Source organism: Ambystoma mexicanum, chromosome 13 (genome assembly GCF_040938575.1).
Source record: "Ambystoma mexicanum isolate Mex_15411 chromosome 13, UKY_AmexF1_1, whole genome shotgun sequence".
In the NCBI taxonomy this organism is placed as follows: Eukaryota; Metazoa; Chordata; class Amphibia; order Caudata; family Ambystomatidae; genus Ambystoma; species Ambystoma mexicanum.
Genome location: NC_090938.1, coordinates 489,094,144 through 489,107,041, shown reverse-complemented (window position 1 = coordinate 489,107,041; position 12,898 = coordinate 489,094,144). Strand labels below are relative to the sequence as shown.

Genomic DNA, 12,898 nt, shown 5'->3' with positions numbered 1-12,898 from the left:
CCTCTTGGAAGAAATTCCCCTGAGCAGTACAGTTTGCACTGGCTGCGAACAGGTATACTTGAGGGGATCCCCAAAGGGTGAAGATTTCTTGATGGACTTGCTGAGCTAGTTCCCACTCATGGGAGACTGTGCTCTGCCGGCTCAGTGCATCCGCCACCATGTTCTCTTCTCCAGTTAGGTGAACTGCCGATAGAGAGATTCCTTCTTGAATTGCCCAGTACCAGAGCTGCATTGCCTCTCTGTACAGTGGTAGTGACCCTGCACCACCTTGCTTGTTGAGGTAGTACATGCCCACTGTGTTGTCCTTCATTATCAGGACAATCTTTCCCCCGTACAGAGGGCAGAAAAGCCTTCAGCGCAAGTCTAATTGCCCTCCGTCCAAAAGATTGATGTGTAGTTTGGACTCTGTTGGAGACCAACAACCGCTGATTGTCAAATCGTTGGCGTGAGCTCCCTACCCCGTGAGTGAGGCGTCCGTCACTACTGTTATCTCCGGCCATGCTTGCCAAAAGGGTTTTCCCTTCAAAATATTGTCCTTGCAGGCCCACCACAGTAGATCCTGTGCGACCCTACTTGGAACCTGAAGTAGGTCTGACATGTTTCCCCGAGTACTGGAACCATTGTGTCCTGGAGGCCCATTGAAGGGATCTCATTCTCAGGCGAGCCTCTGGCACCAGAAAAATGCAGGATGCTATGCAGCTGAGCAACCTCGCTATGCAGCTGAGCAACCTCAAAAAAAACAAAAAAAAAAATCAAAGGCCGAGAGATGCTGGGACTCTGAAATTTGGAGACCATCTGTAGAATGTCTTGAGCCCTCATTTCGGGTGGCAAACTCTTTCCCAAGGATGTATCCAGTACAGCCCGATAAACCAGAGCTTTTGAGAAGGTGTCATATGAGACTTCTTGTAATTGATGGAAAGCCCAGTCTGTGAAGAGAGTGGCAGGTGATGTTGAGATGATCCAGGACTTGTTCCGGAGAACGCGCCCTGTACAGCCAATCGTCCAGGTAGGGGGGGACGTGAATCCACCCACTCCTGAGACTCGCTGCCACCACCACCATCAGTTTAGTGAAAACCCTTGGGGCGGAGGTTAGCTGGAATGGCAAAACTGGAAACTGATAATGAGAACTGCCAACAGCGAACCTCAGGTATTTTCTGTGCTTGAGATGGATTGGCGCATGAAAATAAGCATCCTGAAGGTCCAATGACACCATCCAATCCTGGAATTCGAGGGCCTGAAGAATCTGAGAAAGTGTGACCATCTTGAACTTGTCTTTCCTGAGGAACTTGAATCTCAAGTCCAAGATGGCTCTCAGTCCTCTGTCCTTCTTGGGTATTAGGAAATATGGCGAGTACCATCCCTTGTGCCTCTCGGCTACAGGCACGGTTTCTATAGCACCTCTCTCTAGCAGGATCAACATTTCCTGTAGAAGGAGCAGATCTGGAACCCTGAAAGAGTGGCTCCCTGGTGGATGGTTCTGAGGTATCTGAATGAAAGGAAGGGACTAACTGTGGGCTATGGTTTCCAATGCCCAAGCATCCGAAGTAATGTCTCGCCATTCTTTCAGATGCTGAGACAGTCTGCCTCCCACTGGTGTTTTGTGACTCAAGACCTCCGAGAGGTTTTGAGGCGGCTAATGCAGTGGCTGTTGGTAAGGATGCCCCTGCTTGAGCGGGCGTTGCACCTTCTTCCACCACGAGATAACCTTCTTTGGTCTCTTAGACCAGCCATTCCTTTCGCTCATCCAACTTGCGGCCTAGTATCGAAAATATCCACCCCGCCAAGGCTGTCCACTGGGGTGAAAAGGCGAGACCAAAGGATTTGGCTGCCGCCTTTGAGGTCTAACTTCTCACAGCTTTCGTCAGCCTTGTTGCCAAAAAGGTGAGCCCGTCAAAAGGCATGTTGAGGAGTCTGGATTGCACATCCAGCGCAAATCCTGACTTCCTCAACCACGCAAATCTGCGTATCATGGTGCTGGTTGCCATGGCTCTGCTGATGCCGTCAGCAGAATACAGACCAGATTGAAGAGACTTGCATGGCTTCCTTGCCGTCTCTAGCAATATTCAAGAACCTGTCTCTTTCCTCCCCCTCAGGAATGTGCTCTGCTGCCATGGAAATTCAATCCCATAGAGTGAATGAGAATTTTGCTAGGACACATGTGGAGTTGGCTGATTTAAGAGCCATGCTCCATGCAGAAAATACTTTTCTTACCCATCCATCTACTCTCTTGTCATCCCTATCAGGAGGGATAATTGGATAAACTGCCTGCTTGAAAGTTGCAGTAGCTGCCTGTACCATCAGACTAGTCTCTGACGTAGCCCCATTTGCTGCCACCCTTCTCTGGCGAGCGATATGAAATGTTAAAATAGGATCCATTTGCGGACCCTTATCAGGGATATCTGTCAGATCATCCTGCTCAAAGGGGAGGGGAGGCCTACTCCATCCCATATGGTCTACAACTTTAGACATTAGTTGTCTATATGAAGCATGCTCACCAGTTTCAGGTCTACCAAAATCCAGCTCTGGTGAGGTGTCTACTGCACTGGCCATTTTCAAATTATCATAATGATATTTCAATCTAGACTCTTACGAAATAAAGCTCTCAGGCACATTTGGTGTACCAAATTGAAGACGAAAAGGCGCTTCATTGTCTGATGGCTCATTTTCCTCAAACTGAGGTGAGAGATTGGTAAAGGAATATAGGTCTTGTCTGGGATAGGCATCAAAGGCTTATGAAAATGAACTTGACGCTCCAGGAGTCGAAGTCTTTTTCGGCTTTGATGGCGCCATTGGTTTAGATGGCACAGTCGGCATTGACGGTACGGCTGGCGTTGAGGGTGCAGCCGGCGTCAATGACCTCAACCTTGACTTAAATTTGGACTTACGGCTCAAAGGATCGTTCGATGACTTGTCATCGCGTTGCGGCCTTGCCGGCTCTCAATGAAGATCTGGCCTTCGTCCCGGGCGCACAGGATTTGGCTCAAGCGCTTTCCTTACCGGCTTCTTTGGAAGGCACGGTAGGAGCATAGCTTGCCGAGGGTTTTTGTTTTTAAAATATTTTAAGCATTTCAGATCTAAATGCTTCCCATTCAGCAGGTGTGGAGCTTTTCGCGGGACAAGATACCCTCTCAGGGGTGGTGTCTGATGACAAAGTCGAAGATGTCGACCTGTGGTGCCTCTTTTTCGCCTTCCTCAATGACGATAAGGAGTGGTGGGAGCCACTCCTCGACCTTGATCTTTTAACGTTCTTCCTTTGAGGAGAGTCGCCTCTCGGCTCATCAGACGAAGGTTTCTTCGACTGGGATTATTTTATTTTTTTACCGAACACCAATTTAACATTTTGCTCCTTCAGAGCCTTTCCGGTCATTGACTGGCACTTGGAGCAGGCCGAGGTCTTATGCTCCAGCCCAGGACACCACAGAAACTTGTGTGGGTCGGTTAACCACATCTTAGAATCAAAGTCCCGCCACTTCTTAAACCAGGTCTTTGGGGTAGTAGGTGTCGAGGAAGAAGACATTAAGAAGCGCGCTGTAGTTTCTCGAAGCCTTAGCTTACTCGAAAAACGGAACTGAAGACAACAAGCGCTGTGCGTGTCATTTATACCTTTGATGACATCATACTCGAGACAAAGGCTCTCGAGTGACATCAAGTCCACTGCATCGACACACAGCGCCCTCTCACGAAATACATTTTTTGCCGAAGCAGCTGAAGCTGGATACCGAATATCAAAGATAAGGAATACGCGGGAGGACCAAATCTATTTGAATTACAAGCTACACAGAGGTACTGTATCAGCTACAAAATTCACCATTGGATATATGTTTAGGTGTGCATGGCTTCATGGTCATGTTTTTGGCAATACAGGGCATACAAATAATCAATAACATTAAGAAGATTGACACAGGATGTTTAAATAGATGAGCATGCCAGGTATGTTTATGCACAAAATGAGAAGAAGCTGAGCCATGCCAACTAACCAGAAGGCACACTTACTTCACATATTCAAGAATATTGGTCTATTGCCTCCCAAACTTATTCAACCACATAGGAACGTCCAAAGCACTACCCAAATCAATGGAAGAGGCCAAGGTGATACTAATTCTCCAAAAAACACAAAGACCCCACGGAGTGCGGGTCCTACCGCCCCATCGCGCTAATGAATGTGGATGCGAAAATTCACATGAAAATCCTAGCCGCTAGACTCGAAAGGATTCTCCCCAGGATAGTCCAGGCCGATCAGGCAGGCTTCATCAGGGGAAGACGGACAGGGGACAATGTCAGGAGAATAGCGCATCTAATTGAGAAGACCCAAAAGAGAGGAATCCCCCCTCTCCTCCTAGCAGTGGACGCAGAGAAAGCCTTTGACTGGTGGAGTGGGGATTCCTCTTCAGTACGATGACCAAGATGGGTTTTGGGCCGAACTTCCTGAGGTGAATTAGAGCAAACTACCAGCACCCCTTCCTCCGGCTCGCCACGGACACATCACTGACCCTGTAGCTGTCGGGAGAGGAACGGAGCTGGGCTGCCCGCTGTCCCCCATATTATACGCATTACATTTAGAATCCTTCTTAGCAGCTATAAGTGCAAAAGAGAGCATAGCAGGAATACCCTTCAGGGGAGGGACCCACAAGGTTGCCGCCTTCGCGGACGACATGCTCTTGACAGTGACACAACCGGACACATCCCCGAGAGCAGTGTACCTAGAACTTGCCCACTTCAGAGCAGCGGCAGGACTAAATGTGAATACAAACAAATCCGAAATACTTAGCCTCACCCTCATGACCTCAGCAGAACGAAACTTCAAAAAGTCCTTCCAGTTCAGATGAGTCGACAACTCCATAAATTATCTAGGGTTAAAACTGACCAAATTGGTGGGTGGGTCATATCAAGCCAAATATCCTCCCCTCGTTGAAAAACTTAAAACAAAAATGATAGACTGGGGCCCTCTGTCTCATGGTTGGGGTGTATCAATGTCTTAAAAATGGCAGTCCTGCCTCAACTTCTCTACTACTTCACGTCTCTCCCAATTTACATCCCGTCCCTCTTCTTCAAAGCCCTTCACAAAATAACAAGTCAATTCCTTTGGAACAATAAACCTCAGAGAATAGCAGCGAAATGAATGAGAAACCACATCTCCATAGGGGTGATAGGGGTACCAGACTACAAGGCTTACTACACCGGAGCACAAACAAGAGTCAGAAATTGGCAATCGGATGATGGGGGGAAAATATGGAGGTCCATGGACAGGGCGGTCATGGTGGGGGGCACCTAGAGGGAATGCTGTGGAAACCAAGGGCAGACAGACCAGCGCAATTATATAGTAACCTGATCTTAACAGCAGTGGCCAATGCATGGGACCATGCAGTAAAAAGATCACACATCACCTCCTTCCCCTCCCCATGCACACCACTGTTCGTTTACCCGCAATTCACTCTGGGACATAAAACACCCACATTCGACCCCTGGCAGCAAGGGGTATGCCACAGGGTTAGAGACATGTTTAGCAGAGAACGGATTAAATCCTTCGAGCAAGGCAAAGCGATTTCGGGGTGGGGGAAAGTCAAAGGTTCAGCTATGTCCAATTGCATCACAGGCTCTTAGCACTGGCTGTTACACCCCTCTGAGAAAAGCAGGGACCCGACAATTGACTCCTTTCGAGAAGTACTTAAATACTGACCCTGGAAACAAGAGAGTGGTTGCTACATATACAAACTCATTAAGGACGAAGAGGCCACCGCAAGCAGAATATATATGGGGAAATGGGAAGCAGACACTGGATGCACGATGGAGGATAGTGAATGGTCGAAACTCTGGGGGCTGATTCCCAAATTATCAAGATCCCTCCAAATTAGAGAAATCTGGCTGAAACTAATTCTGCAGTGTCAGTTAGCTCCAGTCAAACTACATAGAATATACCCAGAGGCTTCACAACTTTGCTGCAGGCACTGTGCGGGGGGAGGAGGGGCACCTGGAGCCGAACATGGTGTGATTGCCCAAAATAAGACCAATACTGGACCGGTACCCACGAAGCAATCGAGCAGGTCCTAGGGATCAAGAGTGGAGGGAACAGGTGGCTGGCATTGATAGGATTAAATGCGATCCATGAAAGCATTACGTACGACAAAAGCAAACTGAAAACTCTACGTCATTATGATGATGATGATGATAGCAGCATTGGTTCTGGCATTTAAGTCAAAGTCTAGAGAAGCTCCTCAAGATCACGAATGGCTAGCGAAAATCTAGTCACTTCTCGCCATGGAATGGCTTACATACTAGCTGCAAGGAGAGCACACCAGGTTTAACAGAGACTGGTCAACTTTGCTGAGATACCTAAGAGACGGAGCACGCCGGGCATGGTGCCCATGGTCCAAGAGCCTAATGGGAATAACTGCTCTTCTGTGGGAAGGAGACCTAGAACGGACAAGAAAAGACCTGGGAAACCTAATGACACCATAGCAGCACCACCGCAAAGACCGCACCGGATCAGGGGAGGAAGTGGGAGGGAGGGGAGAGAAGGGGGGATTCAATGTAGAAAGATGTTATTGTTCAATATTGCAAATAAAAACTTATTGAAAAAAAAAAAGAATATTGGTCTATTGCATTGCTTTCATCAGATCAACATATTTGAACAGTGAAGGAGATGTATTTTAGAGGTTCTGCTTTTGGCTAGACCCTTAGCACTTGGTCCAACTGTGTGATCCGATACATCATTTTATATTAATTGCAATACAAAAATGAGAAAGAATGAAAGGTTCTGTTAGCTGAGCGAGAAGGTTTTCTACCTAAACTACACAAGGCTATGCATAAGTAACAGGGGGCATGGGTTTACATTGCGCACAGTGTTGAAGGAGCGACATGCTGGGGGGGGTCGGGGGGGAGTGCAGATTCCCATTTTAGGAGGTGGTCGGGAGTTCTGCAACAATAAATATGAAAATACTGTGAAAATGCATTCGTTTGTGAGACACAGTATGCAGAGAAGGGTAAGCCTTCAACCTGCCTTATGCTGGTGAGGCATCTACCCATCCTATCAAATGCTAGTGGTACTTTTATCTGCCCCAGAACTGTGAGCTAGAGACTTGGCAGACTCCTACTAGTGCCTCACCTGCCCCGTACAGGTGAGCATTGCACCAGCCACCTTACTAGTGAGCCCTCTAGCAACCCCATACAGGTGAGATGTCTCCCTGTCCCATATTGGAGCGCCTTCACCTGTTGCATACTGCCGAGTAATCTACCCAGTCCATGTTGGTGACTCTTTCTACCCAATGTATACTATTGAGCCCCAGCATGGTGCGCTAACAAGTTGTCCCAAACGGATGCACTCCTCACCTGTCTCATACTAGAGAGCCTTCCACGCATCTCATACTAGTGAGACTTCCACCAACCCTGTAAAGGGGATATTGCTGCCTGTCTCATGCTAGTGAATCCACAAATATTGCATAATGGTGAGCCCTCTAAACTTCATACTGGTGGGTCCTTGCTTTGTCTCTCACTAGTAAGCCATGTACATTCCACATATTGCTGAGCCCTGCCCCAGCTCAATATTAGGGATTTATTTAACTTGCCCAATGTGGTTGAGCAAAACCATCTCTCCCATTGGGGTGAGCCCTTCGCCTGGACCATACTGAATATGCCCTGTGCCTTCCCCATACCTCTAAGCTTCATACCGGCCCTGTGTGGCGAGCCTGGTGCCCCTACATACTTGCAAGTAATATACCTGCCCGATACAGATTCCGTCACTTCTAGGAAAAAGGAATGGCTTCTTCATTTTCAAAGTGGTTTCCAAGAAACATAAGTGGTGTTAAATTAAATATTAGAAACTGCTTAAATTGATATTTTTCTGCAAGAAAAAAATGTATCAACCTACTTTCATTCGAATCTGCTCTAAGTTGCTGGTAGTTTCGGAAGAGCTAGGAAAAAGAAAACACAGATTAATGAATCAATCAAGGAGTACAATTTCCAGCCAAGTAAACATCTTACATTCAAGATGACGCCATGTAAGAGCACGCAAGATGCTGACAGGTGTTGATGGTTACTAATGGCCATATGCAGACTATTTCCCAATACTGCAGCACTTATGCCTCATCTCCCTCCAAGCACAAGTTGCACATGCAGAGAATGATGATCAGTGGTGTATTAAAAGCCAAGGCAAAACAAAAGAGGTGATGGCTGGAAGGTTTAGAATTAATCTTAAACTCTGGCATCACACTGGGCAACCCTACAGACCATCATCCTTCGCCTGCTAAGTCATTACAGAAAGGGAAAAGACCATGTGCAAATCAGACTTGGTCCCACCCCAAAGGTATATATCGCTGGACCCCTTTTGCAATGGTGCAGACGGGCTAAAAAACGGTGGTGTGGAAGGTTGCCCAGAGCAATGCCAGTGGTGCAGATTCATTCAAAACCTTCCACCCATCACTTTTGTGGTCACTGTTTGTCTCACTATGTGAGAGGGTATGCCCAGACGTGGGTCCCTTGCTCGCTGCGCCATAGGGAACCAAGCAGCACCTCACTGAGGAGGCCCAACAAGGCCGAAACATGTCTGGGGTTGCTTGTGGTTCCGGGCAGAGGGGACTTGGCCTAGCAGTTCGGGCTGGGCTGCTACCATTGGTGGCAGTACCTGACTGATTTGCATATGGCTGGACACCTTTTGCAATGGCGCAGAAGGGCAAAAAAACAGTGGTGTGGAAGGTTGCCCAGAGCAATGCCAGTGGTTCAGATTCATTCAAAACCTTCCACCCATCACTTTTGTGGTCACACGTATTAAAAGCCAAATTATCACAGCAAGGTTGCTTTTGAAATAGGGGATGGAGGGGTGGGCAGGAGCTACCACAGAGGATGGATATGGAAACCCTTTTATTGCTGGAATTCCCCCTCACCATTGTGCTTGGGGATGGCAACGTGAGCAGACACTGAATACTAACAGGGACAGACATTGTGAGCATGATGGGGTTCTTGCAGTTCACTACATGACCCAGCCCACGATCACAGGCATATACAGTTCTGTTGAGCCAGGTGGTACCTCTTGGCAAATTTACATGTTCATCTCTTCTATGCAAAGACCACCAAGTGCGTATCAGAGCGGATTCACCACCTAACCCACTAAATCGTAAAACTAGGACCATGAAAATGTCCGTCCATCCAAGAATCTAGTTGAAGTACATAGGTCTGAATGAATCTATGATACTTTCAACCTGGACCTTCATGGGTCTTCAGAGAAAGACACAAAACAGTTACTCCAATGTTAGTTATGGTATCAATATTGAAATAATAGGTGTAGTGCCAATGAAAATGGCGCTGTGGCATCCACTAATTAATCATTAATAAAGCAGCGTTCAGGTATTGATAGCAAGGCCAGCTATGGTACAATCTTCCATTTTGTAAGGAGTTTAAAAGGTGATTGTAACTTTTTTTTGGTATTTCATCCTATTATTGTTGCGTTGTCTATGGGATGGAGTCGGCTCTGGGTTGTGTGGTAAATCATTTACTTGAAAGTGTAGGAAAAGGGAAGGGACTGTTTCATGATTCCTGCTTATCCGTCAGTGCCTTCAGATCTTGGGATGCTGCTACGATGTCTGTATGGTTTAGGAGGCGATTTGGACAGAGAGGGGCCTGTCCAGCAACATAAAGGAGGCCTAGTCACGTAACATTACTTAATGTGTTTCCTGCTTGTTCACCCACTTTACAGGGTCCTTAGGGGCCATTGATTCCAACCTCTTAGTTCAATACATAAATTGGACAGCTGTATGGCATTATTAGGGGAATGGGTTGTGGTGCTGCACTTATGGTGACGATCAGAGTAATATCTTACTCAAAGGCTACGCAGTGACATGCTACCAGCTAAAGCTTATTAAAAATAAAGAACTGATAACTGTAGATTTTGAAGCAGCCCATAGTTACTCGGGTAATAGTAAGCACTGGGATTTCCTACTAGAGGACCCACAGGAAGGTAGACTCAGTTCCCCGTTTACTTCATCACACCCTTGTTTAAACATTTGGAATGTCTCCCTTTGCTGCAGTTCAATGATTATAATTACACGTCCATGGTAGTGGCTGTGTAGTTATGGTTAAGTTGCTGTTTCCATAGGAAGAGCACTTTTTGGCCGGCTTATAACTCCGTTCCCCCTGGACGAATCCTCACCAAACTTTGCAAAAAAGTATATGGGCCACAAAGTTTAGAGATGTTTGGGCCAGGGGGGGGGGCAAAGTTATAGGGGGGGTCCCAAAACGTCTTTTTCCCATAGACTGAATGGGGGAAAAACTTTGCGCACGGCTACAGGTGAAACCGCTGGACGGATTTTGACGAAATCTGTGGCAGGTACAGGGGCTTGGTCCAGAAAGCATGCTTTTGTAAATTTGGTCACCATCCGTGCAGTATGTTTCTTTATAATTATTAAAAGCTAGGTCTGAAATAATTAGTGATATCTATGTTCGCTCCGCGGTCACACTATCTCGGTCGACGAACAAGATACCGATTGGCTAAGGGGCTGGCGTCATGACCGCGGACATGTGACGTCTCTGCCCATTGGCTGCTGCGAGACATCTTCTGCGTCAGATGGTTTGGATGGACGGAAAGCGGAGCAACAACCAGCATACACATGCTTTTTTCATGAAACTATTTAGCTGCGTCACAGAGCATTGGGAAAGGTTCAGACAGTAAGACATGGGTGATCAATGCATTTGTTCTTCGGTCGTCATGATGTAATTTCTATGGACACCTTGTACGCACAGTAAATGTGGGGTGTAATATTGATAGCACTTCAGTCCATGTAGTGGGCAGGAAATTTGTAACTGTTGAAAGCACATGCGTATTGGTAGGCAACATTGAAATTGACAACATGCCGTGAATGCATTATTTTTTCCAATGGCTATTATATTCATGTAACGCTCACCTGATTCCCACAGAGGCGCAGGTCTGGCTTCGAGTGCTGATGCTTCTTCAATGGTGAAGCGCAGGACTCTGAAGATGGACAGGAAGGGCCCTCTACTCTGGCTTCTCCGGCTCGCAGGAATATTCCCCTGTGCGTGAAAAGGGAGTATTACCTACTGACTGAGTTATGCTCAAGCCTCCCACTCTCTTCCAACCCTCCACGATACCCTTCCACGATTCCCCGTGAAGTCTCACCTTAGGGTCTGAAAGGACGAGCTCTCCATCCTGCTTCTGACGCAGGGGCGCGTTGAACCCAGTTACTTCACTGGATTGAGGTTGGATGGGAGTTCAGATAAGCTTGATTATACTGGTAAGGCGCTGTAAAAGTTCTGTTGCAAGTTCAAAAGTCCAAGCTTTAAATAATAATGTTCATTGTCTTTTTTCAGGTGATGAATGAAGATTCCTTTGGAGACTTCTTGCAACAAAGCGCTGATGTTGATGTCTTTTCCCCATAGGGGCCGGGGTTCGGAATGCCAGAGATATGGCGCCGACCTGAAGTGAAACGTGCAGTTCCAGTAAAGATCTGGTAAATCCTAGATGAGCGCTCAGGTAATGTTTTTGCATTCGCTCATCTAATGTCTTTGTCTTTTTTCCCCATAGGGGCCGGGGTCCTGCTTGGAAGCAGCAAGACCCGAAATGAAATGGGAATGACCCAACAGGTAAGTCTTAGAAGGAAACTGAGCTTTTCCTATTCCCTTCCTTCTCTCACCTCTTATTCTTGTCTTTTTCTCTAGGCTCTGGGAAGTGGCTGTGTATCCGGATGATCGCTGCTGAAGATGGAGGAACCCAGGAAAGGTGAGTGAAATGCAGCGCTGCAGCGATCGTAACGAAATGCTTTTAAAAATGATGTCTTCCCTTTCAGGATCGTCGGTGATGTCTCCGTGGTGCAGAAAAGCTGGTAGGTCTCTTGTCTCCCTTTGCAGGTGACCCAGGATGCTGACAGGCGTGGCTGAAGTCCAGATGCAGGAGCTGACACGGTGAGCGTCCAGCTGCGAGGAGCAGAACAACGCGAAGCGTGAGTTGCTGATTGGATGTGGTTTAAATAGCTTTGGAAGAAGTTCCAAGTGTGTATCCTTCCTCCGATCAGGTATGTATCCTTCCCCGACCACACCCGGGTGGAAAGTAGTCCCACAGGTAAAGTAGTTCCTATTCAGGCCTCAAGAGGGCCTGGATGTGGCAGCATGGTCTGCATCAGGTAAGTGCACATTAAAACACTTGAACACATGTCTAGCTTTATGAGCCTGGCGCCTAAGGCGCCAGGACAGAGGTCCAACATGAGCCTGGCGCCTAAGGCGCCAGGACTGCATCCAAAGGGCCCCAGCTTGGGCCCGCTGGCACTCCCCTGGGGGAAATGATGCCTGCCTCTGGGGTTGCTGGGTCGGACCTGGCTCCTTGGAGGTTGGCATCATGACAATTCATTAGTACGCCGCCATGGGTGGCACATGCTACTGTGATTGTGGCCAGGGCCTAGAGTCTTGGATGCATGGCCGTCGGCCGAAGGCCTTACTTCCAAGACTGTAGGCCCTGGCCACAACCACCACCGCATGTGCCACCCATGCATACACCCGTAGTGTTGCATTTTGATTGGCAAGTTGTAGGGAGTGCGTGCAGTCTTGGGTGCATGGGTGAAGGCCATGCAACCAAGAACAAAATGGTAAGTACTAGACTTGGAAGACACTGCACACCCATCCCATGTAAGATCTACAGACATACAGCTAGGAGGGAAGCCTCTGGGCAGAGGTACTGAAGGATAACACACCTATAGAATAACCCCCACTACCACACATCACCGAGGTGGTTGTGGGGAGACCCTGCACTCTTGGGTGCATGGATAAAGCCCATGCACGCAAGACTGAAGTCATAAGCAGTGGTGTTACAAGTCAATATGGGTGTGTTTGGAATGTGCTAGTTGTGTTGATGCCCTAGTGTCTTAACTTCATGGCTGCAGACGATGGTCCGAAAAGTAAATTT

At 47.6% G+C, this 12,898-nt stretch overlaps 1 protein-coding gene across 11 annotated transcripts in view; it reads right to left on the bottom strand.

Moving 5' to 3' along the window:
• The window catches only part of MARCHF10 (membrane associated ring-CH-type finger 10), a 1,025,913-nt gene that overhangs the window by 25,049 nt on the left and 987,966 nt on the right, over positions 1–12,898 (bottom strand). For all 11 annotated transcript variants that reach the window (XM_069634147.1, XM_069634148.1, XM_069634140.1 and 8 more), the window contains one exon: positions 7,865–7,907. In XM_069634147.1, coding sequence (XP_069490248.1) covers positions 7,865–7,907 — 43 coding nt within the window. The remainder of the gene's footprint in view (positions 1–7,864; positions 7,908–12,898) is intronic.